Genomic DNA, 27707 nt, shown 5'->3' with positions numbered 1-27707 from the left:
AGAGAAAACTAATTTTTGGATGCGTAAATATTTTCTAAGTCCCGAGTGACGGAAGGGACTTACGGACCGTAGATCCATCGACGGTCCGTAAGTCGGTCTCGTGAATTGAAGACGCGTACCTGAACAAAACTTTCCTTAATTTGTTTCCTTTTTTATTTAGGATTTGTTTTCTATAAATAGGACATGTAAACCTCGTTTTTGATGGTTAGACACTATTATTCTATTTTTGCTTTGTAACTTTGGAGATTATTTTGCAACTCTAGCAATTATTGATTTCCCAAGTTCATTTTGAAGATTTTGGCTTTGCAATTCAAGTAAAATTTCTGGGTTTATTATTCTCTCTACGTAAGTTCATGATTTCTTCATCTACAATTATGAATTGTGTTCTTGCCAATATGAGTAACTAAATCCACAACTAGGGTTGTGGGAACCATGATCGATTAACAAAGTATGAATAGTAAATAAGCAATTCTTGACTAGTATTTTGCATGCATTGATAATTCTTTCGTTTAGAAGTCTTTTTAACGGTGGCCAACGTTAGAACTCGCCTTGTTACTACTTGCCGGACCAAGGAGGTAATTAACAAGAAAAGAATTATCAATATAGATTTAGTGTGATACTGTCTAATAGGCTAGTGTCGATTGGTGCGAAGTAATAACTAAGCCAAACATCGATTATGATGTCTAATATGAGGTAAAGGTAAGGGTTAGTAAATTATACACACGTAGCCGGACCAAGGTGCGGGGTGAAATTCTCTAGATGCCGGACCAAGGATTTAGAGATACCTAACTTATCACTTTGCATGTAATACACTAGAAAATGATTGCTATTACTAGGATTACTGCGTTATGAGATTGTGGGGAACACGTATACCCTAGTTATTTCTCTTATCTTGATAACAACCAAAGTTGAGTTTGATTATTGATTACTTATTAAGATCTTACTATTTGTTTCACACAAACACAACCCCCCTTTTTATTACCTGTTTCTGGAAATAATTTGACTAATTGAATATAATTGTTGGTTAAAAGTAAAGTCTAAACCATTTTCCTCGCGGGATCGATCCCAATCTACAAGTTGGGTTCTTTACTTGATAACGATCGTTTATGCTTCTGTAAGGAGGTGTAATTTGAGCGTATCAACAGTAACATCTATAGTTACTATAAGTTCATGACTCTGATACCATAACAAACACGGATCGTACATTTAGACTGTGAGGAACCTTTACTAACATAAATTCAGCATGGCTATAGTATATGAAAATCTTTACTGTCCGGGTTCTCCCACCACATGGGTAATCCAACGGATCAATTCATCGATCTTTCATAACTATATTGGGATAATCTATGTATGACCTTAATTTGAATGCTTAAACCATATTCATGATTGTAACCTACACCATTTATTATAGTAACCTAGTATGCTACAGCTCAACACAAACAGTTTAGCCCATCATGGGGCTCAATACACAGAGAAGATTAATAAGATTAAGAATAAAATTAATACCTTTAGACGACTTCTCTAGCCAACCAAATTCCAACTTTTATTCAAATGCTTTAAGACATATTACAAAGAGAGTATTTTTAGAGAGAGGGGGGGAGGGGGGTTCTAAAACCTACCTCTTTGCTAAAGCACACATCCTCTTATATAGAGGTCTAGAAATCAAAAACGAATAAAATAAGTGGTCTACAATCTATACATTTGCCAATAGAGATACGATAAGGCCGACAATCCCTTAAGGTCTTCATATGGCCTACTTTATTCGTAGTTGGCAGACATTACTTTCAGCTATCCATACTTTATAAAAGTATCTTTAAATTTTTTGGCCTCTTATGACATGTGACCAAATGACCGAATATTATGCTTTTCCTTTTCCTTTGCCAGCGGTGCTTGTACTAGAATATTCTTCTATTTGTTGTTGATAATTCCCGAGAATAGTTTCAATATCTATCTCTTCATCAACGTCTTGTCCTTCGCCAGTAGCACATGTATCATATTCTTCATTAGTATGGCTTGTTGTGGCCATAGAAATATCATCTTTTATGTCAATGTCAAGATTTCTCATTAAATATTTCTTTACCTCCTCCATGTATAAGGCTATAGCTTCCGACTTGGAGATGAGTCCTTTCTTCATTTGAAGTTTTCTTGTAATCTTTTTAAATGGACTTAAATCTTCTATGACTTGAAGTTCCATAGTAACAGTATCATAATACTTGCTAATCTTAACATTGATTGAATCAATAATTTCTTGGCCATGTATCTTACCTTCAGGATTTTTCTAAAGTAGTTTACTCCAGAACTTAGTATAAAAGGTCCTTTGTAAACAAGGAAATCCTTCTGAAGTAGTATTAACTTCAATCGACCATTTCATAATCCAAGGAATAGAGAATTCAGTAAAGAAGTACATTAAAGATATTCCTTCGAAGAATATATGTTCTTCCTGTAAACTTATCATTTTCGGGGAGATATCTACCTATTCTAGATATAGTTTTTTGTATGACTCTGGTAAGATTTTTACCGAGGGACCTTATAAAGTCCACCATTTGCGAAACCAATTAAGGATATGTCTGTCAAATACATACAATGAATGTTTTTTATTGGCATTCTCATATAAAAGGACTTTATTAAATCCATCAATATAATCCCAGTAATTGTATTTGACTGCAATTTTTTGTTGCGGATGGATATAATCTAATTCCTTTAATGTGCTCATACCCCATTCTTCGGGTGCTAATATCTTTTTTATAATAAATTTGGAAAAGTTATAAACTTTCTTCGTATTAGCAGGATATAAATGCTGAAACTCACACCCTGTAGATGAGAGTATTATCTCATAGTGCATTCTGTATTTGTATACTGCAGTAGTATATGATATTGTATCCAAATACCTAGCCATTATTTGCCATGGCTCATTTCTCCATTTGAGATCATTTTCTTCTAAAAGAAGTATAACTTTTTTTTTGTCATTCATATCAAATACCTCTTTGTTCTCATCATCAATCAGAATTGAAGAGTATGTTGATTATTATCCGGCTCTTTTTTGGACTTCATAAAGTTTATAAACTCTTTATACATCAGGTGGTTTATATCAATACCACTAGTTCCACTTGATGAAGCAGCTGAAACATTACTATTAAATGTTGTCAGTGTTTTGTTGCCTTGTTGAGCAAGGATATGACCTCTTCTTCCTCTTCTGGAGGGAGGGGACCTTACTGGTCTCATCCTGAAAAGAAGAAATTAAATTCTATTAATTCAAATATTCTCTAGTGAGAAAAACAGGAAGACTATTATCTTCACCCTTCTTATATTGTATTTCAAAATCAAAAGGTGATAAAAGAGTTTGCCATCTAACAAACATTTGTTTGGAAACATCATGTTTACAGTCTTTATTAAACATAAACCTAGCCGTTTGGCAATCAGTTTTTATTAAAAACTTTTGGTTATAAAGATCGCCTTGGAACTTAAGAACACATTTTACTATAGCCAAGATTTCTTTAGCTATAGTAGCATAATTCTTCTGGGCATCGTTCCATTTACCCGAATAAAATTGTACAATGTAATGACGCTTATTATCAGGACAAAACTGGGTCAATACTCCACCATATCCTATGTCTAAAGCATCAGTCTCTACTATTTTTGCCCAATTTGGATTGTCTAAGGTCAAACAAGGGAGGTTTTTAACCTTCTATTTAATCCTTTTGACCGCTTTAGAATGATCACCTGACCAAGCTTTAGGATTATTTTTTAATCTGTCATATAAGATAGTTGTATCTTTTGCTAAATCCTTAATAAAAGGAGCAACATAATTAAGACTTCCAAGAAATCTCTGCAGCTGAGTCTTATTAGTAATAATATCAGAAAATATAGAAGCAAATTCAATACTCCTATTAATAGGACTAATATTACCTCTTTCGATATTATGACCAAGGAATCTGACATTTGTTTTAAACAAAGCCATTTTAGGTTGTGATAAAACCAATCCATTTTGCATAATAATTTTCTTAAATAATTCAAGGTGTTTAAAATGAGTTTCCACATTTTTGGAAAACACTAAGATATCATCTATATAAACTATTATAAAATTACTATAAGGCATAAAGATATCATTCATAATTTTCTGAAATTCAGATGGAGCATTTTTTAATCCAAATGGCATGACATTCCATTCGAATTGCCCCATTGGCACATTAAAAGCAGTTTTAAATCTATTTGACTCTGCTATCTGAATCTGCCAATAACCTGATTTTAGATCAAATTTAGAAAATATGATAGCATCATATACTCCATCTAGTAAATCTTTTTATTAGGAATGGGATACCTGATCCAACGTAACGCTTTATTAAGCGGTTTATAGTTTATTACCAATCTGGGAGCTCCTCTTTCTTGCTCTGCATGTTTATTAACATAAAATGTTGTACATGACCAAGGTGATTTTGATTGCTTTATTAAGCCTTTTTGTAGTAAAGAACTAATTTCCTTTTTACATAACTCCAAATATTCTGAGTTCATCTAACAAAGTCTGGCCTTGGTAGGAATATTATTCTCATCAAAATCATCATCATATGGAAGATTAACACCATGCTTTTTCTTGCTCTAGAAAGCATTAGAATGATCTCCACATATATCAAGAGAGAATTGATTTGCTCGGATAGCAATCTTTTTCTGTAATTTAGGATTTTGTAAAGTATGATCAACTTCAATGCTAATAATTTCTTGTTTTAAAAAGTTGACCTGATTATTTTTCGAAATTAATTTTTCAATTAGATTATTTATCATTCTAGAAAAAGGTTTTGTAACAAACTCAAGTATAAAAGGTTTGTTATTCCAAGTACCCACAATTTTGTTATTATCCCAATAAGTACGAGGAAAAATATCATTTATGAAAGGGACACCCAAAATAATTTGATTGGTGATGTTTTTTACTAAAACAAAGCTTTGTGGAACACAACTTTTTCCTTTGCAAATAAAAGCTTTGGGTAATTTAAATTCAATATTCATTTTGCTACCATTAGCAAATCGAAGACTATGTGTAGTTTTATGAAAATATCTTGAAGGTATAAGTCCTTCATGAATACAATTTAAATCAGCCGCACTATCAATAAGAGCTATAAACTCTTTTTTATAATTATAATCTATAAGAAGAGTGATTTTTGTATAAAACTTTTGAGAAGTAAAAGCTTTAAGACTATATAAGAAATATGTTTTATCATTTTTTAAGTAAAGGTTTTTCATAAAATCAAGACTATTATTTTCTCCTTCAAGAGAAGAGGAAGATTCAGATACATTTTCCAAATCTTGGCGAGTTTGAATGGCGTCAAGTCTCACTTCTATTACCACATTCTTTTCTTTCAACCGAATGATGTCCTCCTTGAGGATCTTAACCTCTTCCTTTAGGTCATTAATCGTAGTGGGAGAACTTATCATCTTTCTCCTTTCGAGCAAAAGATTTTTAACTTCTGTCATGGTATATGAACCTTCTTTAGTAGGAATTTCTTCAGGAATATGATCCTTTTCCTTACTAGGAGGATTATTACTGATTTTATCAATAATTTGAGCTCTTATTTTCGAATCTTTAATATTTTGTAAAAGCTCCAATACTTTGTCATTATCAATCACATTAAGACTCAATTCTTTAAATTGGTCATAGATCTTATAAAGATCAACTTCATCATCTTCCTTTTCACATGTCATTCCTTGTTGGCAAGGTGAACACTCATCCTCAGAAGTTGCATAATCTTCTTGTTGAAGGGCTTTGAGATCTTCACTAGCTGAGGATCCTTCATTACTGCTTTCTGATCCTGATTTTTCTGAATCAGAATTAAGCATGATCTTATAAAAAGAATCCTTAATATCATCTCCTATATCAAGGCTTTTAATTTTTTCCTTGACTCGACAATTCTTGGCATAGTGACCAAATCTTCCATATTTGTGGCAAGTATCTGATCTATTATAATTCTGACGATACTTCATCTTTCTCTTAGAAGAGTCTCATTTTCCTTCTTCAGCTCTTCTAAGCTTTTTTTCAATCCTCTTTTTCTTCCATTTCTCATAATATTTCTTGGAAGATTTTTTCTTCTTAGGAGTATATTCCTTATCTTTAGATTTTTGTTTGGGAATATCAAATGTGAATTGTTCGCAAAACTCTCCTAGTTGTTTTCTTTCATTTAAGCGATGTCGCTTAATCTGTTGATTCAACTTAATCTCATTGCACAATGCTAATTCTACTTGGACACAAGCACCTATAAGCTTTCTATAGGTATACTCATCATAATTTATACTGTGATTTTCTCCTCTGATGGCTTTTCTAACCCTTTCAGCAAAGAGAGTTGGTAATCCATCTATAAATTTGGATTTCCAATGAGTGCTATTACACTCTGGCAATTCCATTACTCTGCATAAAAACACATCCTTATAATACCTAAATGATGTAAGAGTTTTACATCTAAGGTTTTGAAGCAAGTTTCTAATGGTCTCGCTATTTTCTGACCATCTTCCTGAAAAATGTTCAATAATATTTAGAACCAGTGTATAAACTGCATTCTGAGTATATTGCTCTCCTTCTAATTTAACTACTTGTAGAACTTTATCTCTTTGCTCCTGATTGAGATAATTATCCCACCAACCTTTCAATTGGCCAGTAAAATCTGCAGTTATCATATCTACAATAGTCTTATCACTATTCTTATTGGTTTTACAGATAGTACTTTACATAAGCATATGATGGACAGTTGTATAAATCTGTCTATCAGTATAACCATCAATGTTCCATTCAAAAATTTCCTTTCCATTATAACTATTAGTTATAATATGTTCATGTTCCTCTAGCAGAACATCTTAAGGAGTGGGTCTAGGATAGTAGTACATCCTTTGGACTGGCTTTCTCGCATATCTTTCTGAGATTTTATTAACCTCATCAGAAAATTCTATATTCTTACTAGATTCTCCTTGTAAGAAATTCTCTGCATTAATAGGCTAGGCTTCACTTGAATTTCTTTTCTAAAAAATTCTCAAGATCTAAATAATCTTTAAGCTTGAAATTATCAATTTCAGGCGGAGGTTGTAAGCTACTATGAGCAACTTTTTCTTTACCTTTTACCTTAGTAGGTAATAGAGTAATAATTTTATCCATTTTATCATGCAAAGAGACAATATGCTCACCTAAAATGCTCATATAAATATTTGCATAATTATTTTGTTTGATAATAGCATTAACATGACTAGTAGTCACTAAAGCAGTATCATTTTCAAACAATTTTGAAAAAGCATTAAAATTTACAATCCTATCATTTTTATTGAATTGAAAAGACTGATGTGGAGGAAAAACTGATTTCGTAATTTCTCCATTGCTTAGAGTGAAATCTTTCTCTAGCATAGAAACATAGTTATGAACATGTTTACACATAAACCAAGGAAGAAAAGCAACTAATTTATTTATTCCTGAATTTATAATATCGTTATCAAATTCCTCTTGAAAACCATATTGTTCTTCTTTATTAAAGTTTTTGAAGAATCATTTTCTAAAAAGCTTCCATTTTTTTCGCTGAAAGTCTTTAGCGATTCTTGCTCTTGCCGGTGATCCCGGACTAAAATCAAACTGATTGTCAAACATCATAAAACAAATATTAAGTTGTTAGTCCATCTGGAAACTTCATTTCAGATTCAGTTATATCTAAGTCTGAGCTAGGCCTGGGGACAGGTCTTACAATATTATCATTATCAATTTTTATATTATCACATCTATAATTTTCCCTAATTTGAGAAGTAGAAGCTCTGGAAGGGATCTGAACAATATAATCAATAGGGGAAATATAAGACGAATTGGATCTAGTCATTCTAGAAGACATGCTACGATTTCAATAAACCTATTAGTTGGTTCGGAAAATCTAATTTTAACAGTTCCATCATTTAACTGTTCAATTTCCGAAACATCCGTATTAATATTATTACGTGGTTGAGTAGCATTCTCAATAACCCATTCTTGTGGAAAATCAATTTCTTCCCACTTAATAGGTCTTCTAGTAACAACTTTGAATTTATCAAAATTAGTTTCTATTAAAATAGTTTAATTTTTGAAATCAATGATTTTACACATATGATTTAAAGTATGCAAAAGTTTATAATAAATTCTATAACAGATACAAACAACTTCAGTGCCAGGCATATAATCATAACCATGAAGTTTAACATTTTAACAAAAGAGAACTTAATGAGTTCTCATCCTGCAAGGAAATCTGCAGGTTAGGATAAGCATTAAAATAAACTGGTCCATATGCTAGACTAGTTTGAATTGTCCCTATAAGAGACTTCTTCCAATTATGATTTCTACCGTCACGTAAAGCTGCTATAAAACTTTTCGGTAAACCACGTAAAGTAAGGGACTTAAAAGCTACATGTACTAAACCAATATGCATAAAACGATAAATATCCCTATAAGGGGCTAAATCATTTTCAGATAAAAATCTAAAAGTTTGATTATCGCTATCAATAGTGATAGTCTCCTATGTGGTTTTAACCACTTGCTTGAAACCAAGTTTCTCAAAAGTACTCATCTGATATATGATCCTAGGTGATATTTTCGGAATAGTCCACTTATTAAGTAGATCTAGATGTTGAGGTTTATCATATTCTTCTTTTCTACTGTTTTTAACAGTAGACTTCTTCTTTATGATATTCATATTTTTAAAAACTATGTTGAGCAGTAACATATATAGTTACTATAAGTTCATGGCTCTGATACCATAACAAACGTGGATCGTACATTCAGACTGTGAGGAACCTTTACTAACATAAATTCAGCCTGGCTATAGTATATGAAAATCCTTACTATCCGGGTTCTCCCACCACATGGGTAATCCAACGGGTAATCCAACGGATCAATTCATCGATCTTTCATAATCATACCGGGATAATCTATGTATGACCTTAATCTGAATTCTTAAACCATATTCATGATTGTAACTTACACCATTTATTATAGTAACCTAGTATGCTACAGCTCAACACAAACAGTTTAGCCCATCATGGGGCTCAATACACAGAGAAGATTAATAAGATTAAGAATAAAATTAATACCTTTAGACGACGTCTCTAGCCAACCAAATTCCAACTTTTATTCAAATGCTTAAAGAAATATTACAAATAGAGTATTTTTAGAGAGAGAGAGAGAGGGGTTCTAAAACCTGTCTCTTTACTAAAACACACATCCTCTTATATAGAGGTCTAGAAATCAAAAACGAATAAAAGAAGTGGCCCACAATCTTTACATTGGCCAATAGAGATACGATAAGGCCGACAAACCCTTAAGGTCTTCACATGACCTACTTTATTCTTAGTTGGCCGACATTACTTTCGGCTATCCATACTTTATAAAAGTATCTTTAAATTTTTTGGCCTCTTATGACATGTGACCAAATGACCGAATATTATCCTTCTTCTTTTCCTTTGCCAGCGGTGCTTGTACTAGAAGATTCTTCTATTTGTTATTGATAATTCCCGAGAATAGTTTCAATATCTATCTCTTCATCAACGTCTTGTCCTTCGCCAGCAACACATGTATCATCTTCTTCATTAGTATGGCTTGCTGAGGCCATAGAAATATCGTCTTTTATGTAATTGTCAAGATTTCTCATTAAATCTTTCTTTACCTCCTTCATGTATAAGGCAATAGCTTCCAACTCGGAGATGAGTCCTTTCTTCATTTGAAGTTTTCTTGTAATCTTTTTAAATGGACTTAAATCTTCTATGACTTGGGGTTCCATAGTAGCAGTATCATAATACTTGCTAATCTTAAAATTGATTGAATCAATAATTTCTTGGCCATGTATCTTGCCTTCAGGATTTTTCTGAAGTAGTTTACTCCAGAACTTAGTATAAAAGGTCCTTTGTAAACAAGGAAATCCTTCTAAAGTAGTATTAACTTCAATCGACCATTTCATATTCCAAGGAATAGAGAATTCAATAAAGAAATACATTAAAGATATTCCTTCGAAGAATATATTTTCTTCCTGTAAACTTATCATTTTCGGGGAGATATCTACCCATTCTAGATATAGTTTTTTGTATGACTCTGGTAAATAAAAAATAAATAAATAAATAAAAACATCCTAATAGACATGTTTGTCAACCGCTTCAGTTAAAAAAATTTAAACTGACAAAACTATTAATGTCATTTTTATAGAGACTCACTCCATTAGCAAAAATTCAATGGAAAATCCAGAAAAAAATGATTTATCCTATTGCAAGAGTTTTCCACTATACATGAATCTCAACAATACATACCTATTGCAAGAGTTTTCCACTATACATGAATCTCAACAATACATATTGCAATTATTAAAAAGAAACAGGGAACAAACATGAATGGTGATTGATTTCTTATGTTGCTTTTAAGTTAACTAATGAGTTGCATTAAAGAATAATTGTTGTGAGAGTTCATTATAACTTAATTCATTAAAGGTTGATTTAGTTTGGATTACTATTTTTTCCTTTTTTTCATGCACATACATACTCAAAAAAATATCTATATTGTAATAAAAAAAAAATGATTTTTATAGACAACATTTTCATCTTAGAATCAGCAATATATATATAAATTAGTTAGGTAAATTATTTTAAATTTTATATATTTTTAAAAAATATATTTTATGATTTTGCATGATTATGGATCACACTCATCACAGTTTGATTATGGGTTAGGAGGTTGAATTCAAGACAATTATTCAACACAATTTTTTTATTATATTTACCATTTTATTAATATCGATGTCTTTTCAAACTATACTACTTCCGGTAAAATATTTTTACTACTCAACATGAACTTAGCTTTTCTTATACATTAAAATTCAGTTTTAGAGCCTACTTTTATATAATAGAATTTTCGTAAAATATGCATAAAAATTACTTTTTTTTTAATCAAATATACAAGATTTATATTGCACAATTTTAAGTTGATACTAAACAAAATCTTTACAATTAACAATAAAAAATATATATAAAAAAACTTATTATTAAAAAAGATCTCAATATTTAAAGTATTTTGATTGCATTAAATTAAATATTGTAAATGTATGTTTGAAACATACAACCTATTGTTGTTACTTATCTGTTTTAAAAAACTCAATATTTTTTTTTAAATTGCGTGAAACAAAACCTTTGCGTATGCATAATTATATATTTTAATCTAATTTTAATTATTATTAGTTTGAAATAACCTTATATATTTATATAAAACTTTAAAAAAAAAAAACAGTTCCATATAAAAACAGTTTCATAACTCTACATTACCCATCCACTACTATCTAGTCTTATAATCAATGAGATTTGTGTTGATAACCTTATATTTTATCAGTACTTATCTTAAACTAAATAAAAAATAAATAATTACAAAATAAATAATTACGATTATTTTAATTAATTGCGTCAAAATTTAAATATTTTAATAGTTAATATCATTTTTCGTCTTTATTTAGTAAATTTATAATTATTTTTATTTTGTAAAAATGAAAATGTAGCATTTATACAGTGTGAAACTATAATTATATATAAATCACTTAACTTCTCACATATCACATTTCAAAAGATAAAAATGTAACAAGTATAATGATATCGTTGATTTTCAAGTTATTCAGTATTTCAGCTTATTAATGATATGACCATATTTTGGATATGAATATAGTTATATTCAAACAATTGGAAAGTACATAGTAAAGTATTTAAGAGACTAAATTCATGAAGTTGATATTTTCTACATAATATTCTAAAACCTATAATTAAGAAAATAAAAATTATAATCTAACTATATTTAAAATAAGAAAAAAAAAAACAAAAAATGACAAGTGATTTGAGTATATATGAAATCATTTGAGTACGTAAAGTTTTTGTTGCTTTAAAAAAAGAATTGGAAGTCACCTGAAAAAAGAATAGAATCCTAATTCAATATAAATATTTTTATAAAGTAATTATTGAACTTTTGTTTCCTTTTTTATTTTTGAATTACTTTTATTTGTATTTATTACGTTTTTTTAATTAATGATTATATAACAATAAGCATTTCATACTTTTTTGTCGATTACTAACTTTGATTTTCTGTATAATTTCAGGTTTTACATATTAAGTTGTTAATAACTCTTACAAATTATTTGTTAATAAGTTGACTTTAAATATTAAGGATAATTTTAATTGAAACCAAACAAAAAAACGTTCAAAATGGAATAAAAAAAATTCATAAATCAGTTAAGCCTATTTTGTGGAACTACCTATTTTTGTGAAATTATATTTCTACAAAATACTCTTGGAAATTAATTACACATAATGTAACTAAAATTTAGGAACTTGAATTTATTTACATAAACTATGTTGATATAGTACTTAAAATAAATGAACTCTCTTTAACTTTTGGAATCTATAAATCTATAGAATGTACAGAGATTCTAAAAATAAAATGGTACAAAGGAGATTTCTTCTATTACAAGGTTTCAAAGAATGGGAAATTATTTTGTCAAAAGTGAAATACATGATACGTCATTTGATTACTTAGAAATTACTATTTAAGTAATTAGGAATTATTAAACAAAAGGTGAAAAATATTAGGCCATTTAACAAAATTATGAAACAACTAACAATTGACTAACGATTTTAGCTTTTTCACAATTGTAGGATAATTATAACACTGGAAGGTACTCTCTAATAGTGCACATAATTATTTTGTTGGTTTAAAAATATTTTTATTTGTATACAAATTCAATTTTTATCTCAATTGTGTAGAAACTTTAATAATGATCATAAATAATTTCAATCATTATTATTAATAGGACATTAGAGGAATTATTAAATTTTCTCGAGATTTCTTCGTTAATAAAAATAGAAATTATTGTAAGTATTAATTTTTCTATTATAATTTTACACAAATTTAGGAATGTAAAGAATATTTTGAAACTTCTAAATTCGAAAAAATATATAAAAAATATACCAGTATGTCATTTAATCTTATGATATTTAATATTTTATGTGAAAAGTTTGAATTAATAAATTCTTAACAAGAACAAAATATTAATTTATTAATATAACAATAAAGGACAAACATGTAAGTTCCCCATAATAGATTAGCACTTTTATGGGGAACTTACATAAATTCCACTAACTTAGGAGCTAGTTACTTAGATACAGTCTAGTTTGCAATATTACATATCTCACATGATTTTGGTGCCTCCAGATACATGTATCTTGGATACATGAAGTCAAATTTAGATGTAATTTGTTCTAGATACATTGTATCTAAATGGATTCATATGTATTTGAGATACATATCAAATCTCGCTCGCCTCCCTCGCCTCTCTCCCATCTTGCTTGTCGTTCTGCCATGTATTTGGTATTCCAGATACATGTGAATCACACCAGATACATGTGTGTGTGTATATATATATATACACACACACATGTATCTGGTGTGATTCACATGTATCTGGATATACACGAATCTCGCTCGCCGCTCTCCTATGTATCTGATATCTCAGATACATGTGAATCACACTAGATACACACACAGAATTGTGTGCCTTTAGATCCCGTCTTTCTTGATTCATAATCAAGACGAAAGGTCGGATGTACTTGTTCAGGTCAGGTCTACTTTTGGTCATTCTTCTCTTTGAAAAATAGAATATTGCTCAAAGAAAGTGACAACACACACACACACATATATATATATATAGTGTGATTCACATGTATCTAGATATATATGAATCTTGCTCGCCTCTCTCCCTCTTTTTGTGTATCTAGTAGCAAAAATACGTGTAAGATACGTATGAAACTCTTAATTAGTGGTGAGATACATAATATTTTGAAAGTATAAGTAATAATAATATTTATGGTAGTGAAATATGTCTAATAAAATAATTTTTCTAACTTTTATAATTGGTAAGGGATAAATCTCCTACCCAAAAAAAGTAAAAGAAAAACCAAAACCTAAAATAAAAGGATCGGTAAATTTCCACAAAATTTACCTTAGTGGTAAAACATTCAAACAAGCGGGAAATCCTCCCCCCATTTTACGTAATTGTACCCAAAATAAACTTCTTGTTTTCCCTTTAAAAAGAAGACACAATTTTATTCATCGTCATCTACTTAGTAAAAAATAAATATTTTTTTTATAAAAAAATGGCTGAGAGTACTCAAGAGGAGTTGAACGGTTTTACTGAGCAACCAATATCTCAAGCAAGAGTAGTTCGTTGCAAATACTCTACTATACAAAACAGTATTTCTGGTAATTTTTGGGGGAAAAATCTCTTTTTTTATTGGCCTTTGTGTTTTTTTTTTCTTATTTTGTTAAAAAAATGTTTTTTGTTTGTTTCTTGATGTATTATACAGAGGGGAAAGATGATATTGGGAGTGTTGATTCGGAGAAGTTCAAGGAAATTATGAATGAAATTGAAAACTCTCATAATGAAGGTATTTTTTTTTTCAATTATTATTATGGTGTGACTATGGATGGGTTTCTTGATCTTTAATCTTGAGTATGATGGTATTTAGATGTTAAAAGTTTAAATTTTTATGTTGAATATTTACAAGATTTCGCATATGGTGCTAAGAACAAGAAAGAGATACACTTAAGTTTTGAGTAAAGTTACATTCTTGATGAAATTATGGGCTTTCTTGAAGAAGTTATTATCTTACTTTTATTACAACAACATACTCAGAAAAATCTCACAAGTGAGATATGGGCAGTGGTGTTCAAGATTTTGCATATGGTGTTCAAAATTTAATATATATGTATGAAAAATAATTTTTGATTTATATATTTTGTATAATTTTCTCTCTATATATATTAGAATTTTTTTACAAAGGCTCCCTTGAGGAGGGTAGAGTGTATGTTGACCATACCCCTACCTTGTGGAAGTAAAGAAGTATTTTACTTTCTTGCGGTAGATTGTTGTAACATTGGGATTTGGGAGAATTGTTTGGTACTACTATCTTGTTTAATGTCGCATCCTTGAAAAAGCTTTAAAGTCCTAAAGCTAGAGTTTGTACATTTTCCAACTCTATAAGGTAGAATTGAACATTCTTAATGAAATTTTGCTTACATACTAACTAGTGATAAAAAAAATATTAACTTTATTTATCATTGTGTTTGATTGCTAGTCAAAAAGCCAAGAGAGCAAGTTGCTGATGCAGAGGCATTGTTTGATCTCACCAGAACTTTGGTGGCTTCAGTTAGATCACATTCTGCTGATGATGTTACACCTTATATATTCATTTCCTCTTTGCTCGAAGCCTTCGGGCCACGAAGTGCAAAACATGAAAACGGGCTCTCTCCAAATGAAAATACAGTAGGCTGGAAGAAACTTGGGCTTGCTCTTTCACCAATTTTTAGGAATGGAAGAGGTTGCCACACAATGTAAGTTTTGTTTTGGCAACCCTTTTCTTGATGCATAATGCTCACTATTTAGTTAGTGTATGGGGGACTTGTTCTTGCATTTTTATGTGCTTTCTTTGTTGCTTTATCCTGAAGGATTGGACCCATGAACTGTGAAGTTAAGCAACGTAAGTATACTACACGTAAACCACGCACAAAGGTTTACTTGCATACTCAACCTAAAGAGGTATAGTCTTTCTCATATTTTGTGTACTATGCAGTTACTGTTGTAAAAATGTACATGTAAGAGTTGTGTGTTTTGAATACTGATGCACGAGTGTGTATATCAAATTCCCTTACTTTGCGTCCAATTTGGATTCAAAGTATCGTCTTGGACACAGAGTAAGAGAATTTGCTATGGTTGTTTGGAATTGAGGTGCCGTAGTTGTTTATTTACTAGAAGCATAAATGGCTGCTTGAGTTAAATTCAGAGTATCTGCTTGAGACTACGTCTTTCCAACATGACACAATGATGTATTCTGTCTTGTATCACAGCTTGATGTTACGGAGGAGAAAACAGATACAGACAGCAACATATCAACTATGTTTCAAATCCGAAGGAATAAGAAGAGAGTTAAGCTTGAGAATCTCATAATGAACAGAAAATCCTTTGCACAAAGCATTGAGAATTTATTTGCGCTTTCTTTTCTAGTGAAAGATGGACGGGTTGTCATAGATGTCGATGTAAATGGATCTCACTTTCTTTGTAAGATACCTTTCTAAATCTTTCATTTACTGTGCAGTGCAATTTATGTATGTCCTAGTCTTTCTTTCTGTAGTTTGTTTTTTCCTTTCTAATGTTCTTCCTTTCTCAGCTCCAAGGAATGGTCCTGATGCCAATTTAGTTAAGTCTGGTGAAGTTAAATACAGCCACTTTGTCTTCAGATTGGATTTTGCTGATTGGGAGGTAGGGAGATACTATGTGCAAGAGTCCAGATTGTTTCTTTGTTACACGAGCAATCCATATGATCACATATTACTTTTGCTTCTTGGTCTAACATTATAACCAAATGATCATTGTGCACACAGCTGATGAAGAATGCAGTACCAGAAGAAGAGCTGATGCCAAGCAGGGACATATCGATGAATCCAGTCTTTACTGAAGCTAATAAACCAAACAGAGACATATTGGTGAATCCAGTCTTTACTGAAGCTAATAAACCAGTTGCGATGGATGATTCTCAACGAATGTTAACTATCACTTGGGTCAAGAAATTGTCAAGGAACCGAGGCAAGGTATTAAGCAAAGCTTCAGAAGCTGATAACTCCCCTGAAATTGGTGATGCCAGCATTGACAATGGCAGCCTGAAGAGGAAGCTGCTATGAGACGTAGCTATAAGTTAACCTTCAACTCTCCACTGGTTGTGAACATGATTGTATATTCCAATTAGGCTATTTTTGGTGTACATAAGAAACTTTATGCCTTCGTACTGACTTAGGATCAATTTCTGCTTGCCTTTTTTGAATGTGTAAAGCTACTGGATCTGAGACTTTCCATACATTTACTATATTAAGTTTATTATTAATGCTTTGAGGCAATTCTGCTTTACCTCCTTAACATTTTATCTTGTATAGCAAATAGAGTGCAAGAACAAGATCAAAATATGCCTCTTGTATAAGTGATTGTCATTGTACAAGGTGAAAATGACCAAGTTTTCTGATAGTGACAACAATTGAATGAACAAAAGTAATTTATTTTATAAATGAACATACATAAATTAGAAGATAAACAATCTTATTAAGGCATGTAAAAGATATCAATGACTAGTCAAGTAGTATCATGTGAACACGCGGTAACTGTAGTAGGAGCTTCAACTCTCATTTTCAGATGATTGAATTCTAAAGCCAAAATGGGCTTGGACAGCATCACAGATATGCTGAAATTTCTCTTGGTCCCTCTGGGCACTCTGCTTACTGATTCCACATTTGAGCTTTGATCTTCAGATGAATTTTCCTTGTCTGCATCCAACGCAGATGGTCCCGAAACTTTTGCTGGTTGCACTGCTCTTACCCTACATATGCAAAGTAGAAAACCACAAATCACTAGCCCTAACAGCGAGTTCTAATGTCAATTAGTGGCCAAGAAGATGCTTCAGTTCCACTTGCTCAAGTGACCTATGGAATATTAGCAGAGAGATATATGGCAATGAATAGGTCGGGCTAAGAAGCACAGACCTGCACTCAATCTGGCAAGAGTACTTGAGGAGATTAGAATTGTACTTCGTCCGTCCACTGAAATTTAAAGCAGAACTGCTAGTTACGAGTCCAAATTTACTTCAAAGGTAAACACCCTAAGGAGTAAGGACCAAGATAGAAACAATTACCTGAAGTTTGGTAGTGACATTTTGATAAGTGGACCCATCCATCCCTTAGAATCCTGCTGAGAAGCTGCCAATTCCCAATGGACATTGTAACATCTAAAAAATGAGTATGATATTTGCGAGAAGTTTCCAAATAACCTGCTACTGGTCAAACACTCAAACTGCAAGATTTTGCCAATACCCCTTCCCTTGGTTAGCATATTTGGGTTTGGCATATTAGGCTACAATGCAAGAACCGAGGAGTTGATTCCACACTAAGATATTGAGACGTAATACACCAAATATTAAAATGGGTATGATATTCGAGATGAAGTTTCCAAATAACCTGCTACTGGTCAAACATGTAAACTGCAAGATTTTGCAAACACTCCCTCCCTTGGTTAGGATATGCAGAAGAGCATATTAGGCTACAATGCAAGAACGGAGGAATTGATTGCTTATTCTATTGAATAAAGGAACTACCTATTTGACCAGTTAGACCATGTCCTGAATCAGACTTGACAACTATTTCTACAACGGAAGTTGCAGACAAACAACATTGGATTATGAATTTAGTCTATCAAGAGATAATGCAGTGTCATCTTATTTACCAGTGGCATTAACATTGATGTTGCAGATACTCATTGCTGTCTGTTTCTTTATTTCAGTCACTTCTACGTCCATGTGATTCTTATAGTTAGAAGAAGATGTCCTCAAGCCAATCCTTCTTAGAAAACTGCTTGATTTACTTTCCGGTGTCTGTGGAAGTGCTGTAATTTTCTGCATGCAGGTCAACAAAGTGAGTTGTAGCTCAGAATATATCACTTTTTTAAACATCAGCCGAGTAATTGGATAAACATTGGCGAGAACTACATTTTCAGCTACCTTCAGTATACCTTTAGAAAGAACATAGTAAAAACCATGTGCATAGCTTGTGGAAAAAGGAAATTCATAGCCAACATGGCAGAAAAGAGTATTTGTTTAAGAAGAATAAGGTAATTTGAAAGCATTTTGCGAAAGCTTGACCAGGAGAATTAAACTGCATGATGCTTGATATACAAAATTACAACTCAAATGTTCAACAACAGAAGATCCAATCCACCAACTCATATGTACCTTTGAAAACCTGGCAACTTGGCTTGGAAGACCTACAACCTGTTACACAGGAGATATGATTAAGATTATGTCAAAACCATGCAATATACAAAAATCAAATTAGTGATGCAAACTAGATTCTTAGTAAGAACATATAGTGAGTGCCTATCTTTATTGGTTTTCAAGCCTTCATGCTGGAAATTACTGTTTTAATCAAATGATTAAAAGAAGTCGTTCTAATTAACACAGAGGTTGGGAGTACAGATGTATATCAGAAAGTAATCTCTACCTACCTTCCGTCCATGAAGGCATGCCTCATCACTGCCCACCAGCACCCTGGCAGCCCATCTATTATTGACAAAAATATGTTTGTTAGCATACACAAATAGTTTTTGGTTTAACCATTCAGTATCTGAAACAAACTGCCGTAACTAATCTAGATTAGCACACCATAAGGTCAACAAAGTGGGAAAGCACTCCCTACTAAAAGTCTCTATTTCCAAGGCTTGAACACGAGACCTCTAGTTAATTAAGGGTGGTGAGATTCATCTCATGCCACACCCTGGTAATGATACAACTATATCCTTCTGAATATTTGTCCCTAGTTATTGATTTTCAATTTTGTCTTCCGAGATAAAAGGAACTAAATTATTTATAGGATAATAAAATGTTTGGAATAAGGTTTACGTGGATTATCCCCATTTTTTCCTATTGCTCAATGATTTACTCGTGACAGCTAAATTTGTAGTATCAACCAGTTACTATGCGGAGCTTCAATGAAACTCCCCCTTCTAAACCACCAGAGAAGGAAAAAAAGTAGACACAAGAGAAATGTGTTTGGAATGGAGGAAAATGACTCCCCATATGGAAGTTGGGAAAACAAGTTGCATAAGTGGCATTCCAAGTTATTGTTTGCTCCCCAACCCACACCCCTTGACCATCCCACCCCCGCCATTCTCAAACCCCACTCCCCATCCCATCCCGCCTCCATAATATTTTGCTAGATAACATATAAATGCTCTTGGCATAGTATTTTCTTGCTTCTTTACCAAACACTAGAAACTAAGTAAGAACTAAGAAAAACATTTGTTTTCCAAGAAAACATTTACCTTCATACCAAACATACCCGAGAAGGATGTTAAATTTCAGGACACGAAAGAAAGCAATAAAAGGAACACTAAAGAAGTCAAATTGAATCTGAACGACGAGTCCAGATTGATTTTGTTGGGGCCATACTCAGTTTTCACAAGAAGCAGAAATTCCAAAATTATTTCATAATGTATATAACTAGTACTAAGCAGAGGAAAGTAAAACACTTACGCACAAGATGTAGGTGGATTCCACACTAATCCTGCAATCACCACAAGCTGAACAGCTTGCATTAGAATAATACTATTAACTAAACTAAAAAGCAGAATTCTTTAATCAAATCTATCACAATCCTGTACAAATTAAAGCAGCCAGCCTTGCAATATAGAATGAAATAATTCAACTTAAATAATACCAAACAAATCACTTGGTCTACTAAACAAAACTATAATACACAACACGAAACCTCATCGAAAATTCCAGCAGGACTATCATCATAGCTAGCAAGAAAAAACCCACCAAGAGTATATCTGCAAGTAAAGTAGTACAAATCAAACACAAATTGGTATTCCAAACAAAACCTACAAAAATTTAAAAATGGATACCCAAATGCCTCAACTAGTTTGCACTCTTTAGGAATGAAAGCTCTAGCGTTCTCTGCTTTGACAAGATGAAGCTGATATAAAGCACTGCAACATTAAAATTAATGGCTGATTTATATTCACAAGACTAACAATTTGTAAGAACTGTTACCTTTGTCAAAAAAAAAAAAAAAGACTAACAATTTGTAAGATAATTGGATACAACACTTGCCTGCCTTTAAAAATCCATGGAGGTTTTCCATAGCCCAATGAAGTACAATTCGTGTCTTTCACTTCCATCAACTCCAAAATAGCAATTAAATAATAGCATATGCCTTGCAATTAGGATGAAGAAACCAAAGAAAAGAAAAGCTAATACTTGAAGTTATTTAGAAGAAGATGAGGTAAGGCAGGTGAATCCTTTTCCTTGGCCCCCAATGTTGAGGCCCAAAAATATGAAAGTACTTATTAGTAAGTACTATATATATCATACTCCCTCCTTTCATTTTTTTTAAATTTATGGTCTAAATAAATTCTTTAAGATATATGTGTAAAAAGAAAATTTAAAGTATAATAATAACGTGACATACTTATTGGGATGTGCTAAAAAAGAAAGGGTGTCGTAAAAAAATGAAATGGAGGAAGTATTATACTAAAAGTGCAAGCTACAAATTTAAAGTTAAATTACTATTTTATTTTTGTACTAAATTAAAATATTATAAAAAATCTAATTAATTAAATAAATAGTAAAATTCCCAAATTTCTATCATATTTAAGTTAAAACATATTATAATAAGTTGGATCTTTTCTACTACTCATACATTTCATAATAAATTGAGTCTTTTTTACTATTCATAACATTTCATTATAAATAAGTCTTTTCTACTATTTGATTTGGCTAAAATGTTCATAATTTTTCCATCTCGAGTGTCACTCCCCGAGTCTACACCCTGGACGTGGCCGACACTCAAGAATCATTGTTGATCCCCAAGTGAACCCTTAGCCTGGCTCAATACTCAGCGAAAGACTTGCTCAACAATATAGGAAACTTAAATGCAAAACTCAGCTCAATATGTCTCATTAATGAAACTGGTTTAACTCAAAGTTATCTGAAATACTCAAATAGCCACAAACGTTCAACTCAAAGTCTTTAAAACATCACAAAGGAAATGGGAAAAAGACTCTTCAACTACTACTGTCTATGAATGCCTCTAAATACTATGAGGGAAGTCGGGACAAGATCCACGACCTCCTTACAAAAATAAATCCATAATGTGAAGCCCTCCAGAAAGCAAAGAGGCTCACCAAAGCTAGTTGGAATGCGATGGGATCAGCAAAGCGTCGGTTGATAATCCTGAATACATGTATCTGGATTATGAAATGATGCATGCCAAATGACGTCAGTACATTAAATGTACAAACATGTAAAGGGAAAACTGAACATAGGGATACATAATTGAACTGATAGAAAGGGAAAACATACTCACCTTAACTCAACTCAACAAGAAAACAACAATAAAAGGTGCAAGATGTATAAAACTTTTAAAATAGTAGATAATAACTCAAATGTATGTAAAAATACAACAATAAACTCTTTACTCTTATTTGGGAGATTCTCTAACCGACAACCATCACTATGAGGTACGTGATGATACAACGTCTCGCCCACGATGCCAGAATTTTCCTATATCTTGCTGGGGTATAAAACATCCTCAACTAAGTGGATACACTAAGCTATGCTTAAAAGCAATAAGGAATCATCTAAAAAGTATGACTTTTTACCCATGTTGGCATACATTGTTTATGAGGATTTTGAATTTTCTGAACTCATTCCCATATCAGTGCTCAATACTCCAAATAATATATAACTCATGCTCATATGTTTTAAAATCATAAATCTTCCTCAATTTGAGATAATTACTCAAAAGATTCTCTTAAAAGAGACAATGCTCCAAAACTCCTCAAGAACTCGTTAAGAAATCAAGGTTTCCTCTCATTTTAAATGTAAGAGTTTACATACTTGGAAATACTTAGTTCCCTTATAGTCATTTTGAAATATGAAAGTCAACTCTCCTCATTCTCATACTCATTTACTCAAGTCTTAAAACAAGTTATAAAAGATTATAAAAGACTTCTCAAAATGACTCAAAAGGTTTTCTCAAACTTTACTTTGATTTGAAATGAAGATTTAAGAGTTTTGATTAGGATATATAGGATCTCTCAATGATTAATGAGGACTTAGATAATTGGTAACAAGAAGATAGCGAAGACACGATTCAAAGGAACGCCTACGGGACGAAGAATAGAGGTGAAAGGGGCCTGACGCCCCTAGCGCATGAGTGGCGCGCCGCAACGGCCCTCAATTTATTGGGGCTGGTTTGGGGCGCACTGCAAGCGCAGAGTGCCAGCCCTCTGACGCTACGGGGGCGCGCCGCCCAGCCCAAACCCAAAACATTCTGACGAATTTTTCTCGATTTTTGGTCCTTGATTGAATAATGCCATCAAAGACACTTCATCCAATACTAAGTGTCAACGATCGTTAAGTAGTAATATAACTCAACTAAGTGAGTTGGGGTCGAGTCCCTAGGGAGTGGTTTGTACTCAAGAATCAATAGAAAAGCATGAATATGCTCAAGTCAATCATAGCTAAAAACATTTACGAATAAAAGCATGGTTCAAGTTTGGGGTAACACAAGTGTCAAATATCAGGGAGATTAGATTTCAACTATCAGTTACAACAACAAATAATACGAAAATAACAAGTATAGAGATGGGTTCTTGGGATGTGATTGGAATATGGGCTAAGGTAGACAATCGGGTAATTGCAATTAATAGTGAATAGCTGTAAATTAGTGAATAAGCTAGACTTTAATGGGGGTAAACTTTCTCTCGAACAATTTACCCCGAATCAAATTGGTTTCTCTCAAACACCAATAAGCAACAATTAAGAACAACCTTCGCTTTAGTCCATTCACTCTCTCGAGCTGAATGTGTGGAAAAGGGTTTAGAGTTCACTCTCTAGAGCTGAACCCATGACAATCCAATACCCACAGACCATCAAATCAATAACCTTGGTTTTAAAACCTCTCTCTCGAGCAAGCCAAAAACACAAAGGTAGAGTTGCATTTGCAACTACAACCCTTTAGATTAAGCCACAATTACTGAATGAAATCACTTTAAAACAACATTTACACTATCAAATAACAATACCCAATAACTAAATCAACCCATAATCACATAATCACACCCTAAGAATTGGGGATTTAGCTAGACATAATAAAAAAGTAGAAATTGTTACCAAGTTGTGTTTCCATCAACTGGTTAGGATTGATATAGTCTTTACAAAGGTCTAAGATGAAGAATCTTCAACACCCACTTCCAATTTCTTAGAAATTGAAATCTTCAAATCTTCAAAGCTAAGGAGAAAATGTCTCTAAAACTCAGTTCTAAGCTCTCTAACTTGAAAACTTAATAATCTCAATGATAAAAATGAACTGGATACTAAACTAAGAATTTAAAAACGTATTTATAGTCTCCCAAAAATGTGTTGTGAAGGACCATTCGGCGCAATAAGTCGGGATCGTTGATCCACCCTTTGGTCAGTTCCATCGTCTTTTTGCTTTGGCCTTCAACAACTTCAAGCTCTGTAACTTTGGGCGATATAGCACCACATAGCGGAACCGTTCGGCGACTCGCCGACTGCTCCTTTTTATCGCCGACTTGATTTTCTCCTTCGGGGCTTGACACACTAGAACATTAGGCGAGACCATAGCCATTCGGCGACTCGCCTAATGGTTTAGGCAATCCTCAGGCCTTCTTTTCTTCATTCTTTCAGCTGCCTTGTTCTTTTTTGCTCATTAGTGTCCATGCTTTGTTCCTCAATCCAAATACCTGAAAATCAAGGATTTACATCAGTTATTGGCACAAAATATGCATTTGAGGACACTAAATCTATTAAAATAAAGCCCTAAATGAGTCCAAATCATGGACTCATCAGTCCTAAATCACCTAGAATCGATTGATTTCTTCCAAACTCCCTTAGATTTATTTCATAAAACCAACACAATTAATCGAAAAACCACTCAAAATCCCTCAAGAACAACACTCATTCGCAAAACCCTCACCTCAAGAACTCAAAACCTCCATTGATAAAGAATGGGGTTAAGACTTCAAGAACCCTTTCAAGAATCTTTACATAAACAATTTCATGGATAAATTAATGAACGAAATACATACTTGGCGTGAGGATGAACAAATCCATCACTATGAGAAACCTCCATACCTCGAAAGAACTAAGTTCTTGGCAATTTCCCCAAATCCTTGAAGAACTCTTGAAACCTCCTCTTGAACTTTGCCTAACTTTCTTAAATGTTTTTGAAAGAATGAAAAACTGAACTCAATCAACTTAGATCCCTAGTTGGGTAAGAAAAACGTTTAGGCCTAGTGGGGTAGGGAAAAGACCAAAATACCCCTTCTTAAAACGGATGAAAAAGCATTATCTAGAGAGGCTGCACTCAAATGGGCATAACTCTTTCATCCGAATTCGATTTTAGCAAACTTGGCGGCATTGGAAAGAGGACTCGAAGGCCTTCGATTTGATACCTCATGGGCCACCTAAATCATTCTATGCTGGAAGTTATGGTTGTTTGAAGCTGACCCAAAAACTCAAAATTTGAAGAGTAACTTGAATGAATCTCAATTTAGCTCGTTCTAATTTAGCTCTTTCTAAGTTCGAGGTGTTACATCGACTGTTTCCTCCAAGCTGACATATTCATCGTAGGAATGGGATAATCAACTTCAAATAGTTGTTGGGTGAGGCATTACATGAGGTTTGACTCAGATTTAAAAAGAAGATTGTTCAATGTCCAAATTACAAGCTACCAAATGAAGTGTTGCTAGAAAACTTCTACAAGTTTGTAGTCAACAAGTTTGTGGCAAAAAATGATGTAATAGATTCATTGATGGGTCATACTTTATGATAAAGCCGATGCTTTGCTTAACAGAATGACTAAGACCAATAGGGCTTGACACACCAGAGAAGCTAAGGTAGTTAGTAGTGCATCAACCAAAAAACTGTTAAAAAAAAAAACTTACAACAGAGGCCAGAAAAGAAAAGGGATAAGGCATAAGTACCTCACTCAAATATGGAACGAAATCGCAGTGACACATCCTAATATAAGTAGGGTCCTATTACCCTCTCCTCCCCTCTCCTCAAACTCATATTTTTTGTATTTTCGTGCTGATATGACACCTTCAATCAAATAAGTTGGTTGCGTTTGTATAACACACATCGCCACGTGTGTAATATTTTATTTTTAAAAAATAATTTATTTTATTTGTCTTGTATTTAAACAAAGTTGATACACATAATATTTTTTTTAAAATTTGCTTTGTATTTAAACTTTTTTTTTCTTCCTTTTTCTAACCTTCATTCATTGTCTTTTATCATTTTTTATATTGACTTTATTTATTTGTTTTGTTTTCTTCATCTTTCCTTTAGATTTGATTTCAAATGTCTTGTATTTAAAATAATTTAATTTCATATAGATATTAAAATAAATGAATAAAACCAAATAAAACATAAAAAAATTTAAAGCATTAAAATTAAATGACACATTTTAAAAATATTATTGTTGGATATTTTTTTTACAAAATAATTAAAAGTGACAAAGTAAGAAATTAATGAAAGAGAAAAAAAATTCAAAATGAGGAGGGAAATGCATATTTTATAAAGAAAGAAATGAAAATAATTAAATATACATAAATTTTAATGTCAATAATTATATGTACTAACTAATTGTAAAATGATAAATAAAAAAATGACATGTGTCCAATTTTTTCGAAATTCACTTCCCTTCAAGAGAGTGCACTATCTCTATGTCACATCATCATCTAGGTGTGTTTATTTCATTTTAAAATAGTTTAAGAGGATAATAAGACCCTAGTTAAGTTTATGTCCGCCGCTGAAATTTTGGATATAATTCGGAGAGGGGTGGGTTGGGGGGCGGGGGGGGGGGGGTCTTATGTCTTTTTAAAAAAAAAAAAGATGATACGTTTGATGAAACAAATTAAGATTTTGCCCAAATATGTGATGAGTTCCCCAATCCAAAAGGTGAACGTTGTGACTTATCACGATCTTGGTCCGTCGTAAGTGGCACTGTAACACCCCGAAATGCTAACCAAGAGTCGTTTGTCGATAGACCATTGCTTAATTACTACAGTATGTTTTACTCTCATTTTGGGAACTTGAAATATTGTGATATTTGCAAACTTGCTTAACATAAATTGTGATTGTAATTTAATGAATTGTATTGAGGTATTTGTGTAATATTCTAGTTGGAATTATCTATAACTTGAAAGGGAGGTGAGGTATATACATATTGGTATATATGTATACTTTTGGGCAGCACAACTTTTACTTTTGGGCAGCCAACCTTTGACTTTGGCTGTATGTAGTAAGTGATAAATATCACTTTTATAACATATAATTTCACAACTCCTCTATAAGAATTCGTGTCCTTTAACTCTAAGAAATCTGTAGAACTTCCTTTAACCATATTACTCACAAAATTTCAAGAAAATCTTGGTCCTTTTGGCTGGAATTTGAGATACACCCTTCTCTTTGGTAAGTAGTCGAAATCTATTTTTTGAGCTGAGTAGTGTTTATTACTTTTAGAATATCTCGTTCTCCAGAACTCCTTTTTCGGTGAATAAATATGATTTGGAAAGACAATTCATATACCTACGACTCTTATGTTTATGTACAACTCTAATTTAGCTGTTATGGATTCGAAATATGGGACGCAACATAGGACAAGTTTTGTCCAGATTTCGGATTTAGAAATCATGTATGAACAACTGTTAGTGTATCAATGATATCTTTTTGTACAAAATATACTTTGCGGTGATTCTTGATTGTTTTCAACCTTAAGAGATGTACCTACATCTTTCATGAAGGATATACAGTCCATTTTTGCCGTTTTCCTTTTCATATCTAAGTTGCGACATGAGGTACTAGGCTGCCAGAATTACTGTTTTGGGAGAATAGTCGTATTTGTACAGGCTAAGCTTACTTGTGATGATAATCCTATTTTACATTAACATTATTGAGCTACTAGGGATTAAAGAAGTTATTTAATTTTATTTTAAGGTTGTATATACTCGTGAACAAGTTGAGGACCTTGATACGTTGGTTGGTCTACGGTTTGAACTCTTGAAGTTGTGTTGGACTGTTTC

General features: G+C 32.4%; 4 protein-coding genes across 4 annotated transcripts in view; 1 reads left to right on the top strand and 3 right to left on the bottom strand.

Annotated features, from left to right (window-relative positions):
• Positions 1-27707, bottom strand: part of LOC125830388 (ATP-dependent Clp protease ATP-binding subunit ClpA homolog CD4B, chloroplastic) — a 569404-nt gene that overhangs the window by 73057 nt on the left and 468640 nt on the right. The gene's annotated exons all lie outside the window — the stretch shown is intronic.
• Positions 5989-6657, bottom strand: LOC125830328 (uncharacterized). Its single transcript, XM_049509522.1, has one exon. The coding sequence runs from the start codon at positions 6655-6657 to the stop codon at positions 5989-5991; it is 669 nt and encodes a 222-aa protein (XP_049365479.1).
• LOC125830420 (non-structural maintenance of chromosomes element 4 homolog A-like) lies at positions 14147-16732 on the top strand. Its single transcript, XM_049509613.1, has 7 exons — positions 14147-14257; positions 14362-14442; positions 15133-15388; positions 15503-15593; positions 15902-16112; positions 16222-16313; positions 16436-16732. The coding sequence occupies exons 1-7, from the start codon at positions 14152-14154 to the stop codon at positions 16730-16732; spliced, it is 1134 nt and encodes a 377-aa protein (XP_049365570.1). The 5' UTR covers positions 14147-14151.
• LOC125830462 (protein NEOXANTHIN-DEFICIENT 1) lies at positions 17031-20853 on the bottom strand. Its single transcript, XM_049509660.1, has 10 exons — positions 20704-20853; positions 20496-20579; positions 20357-20420; positions 20122-20168; positions 19095-19149; positions 18823-18861; positions 18318-18486; positions 17731-17794; positions 17582-17638; positions 17031-17418 (listed from the first exon to the last, which is right to left on the bottom strand). Exons 1-10 carry the CDS (start codon positions 20769-20771, stop codon positions 17175-17177), a joined length of 891 nt encoding a protein of 296 aa, XP_049365617.1. The 5' UTR covers positions 20772-20853; the 3' UTR covers positions 17031-17174.

Source organism: Solanum verrucosum, unplaced genomic scaffold, assembly GCF_900185275.1.
Source record: "Solanum verrucosum unplaced genomic scaffold, falcon-dt-bn FXZP01000228.1, whole genome shotgun sequence".
Classification (NCBI taxonomy): Eukaryota; Viridiplantae; Streptophyta; class Magnoliopsida; order Solanales; family Solanaceae; genus Solanum; species Solanum verrucosum.
Note: the sequence above shows the minus strand (reverse complement) of the source record. Positions and strands in the feature narration are given on the sequence as shown.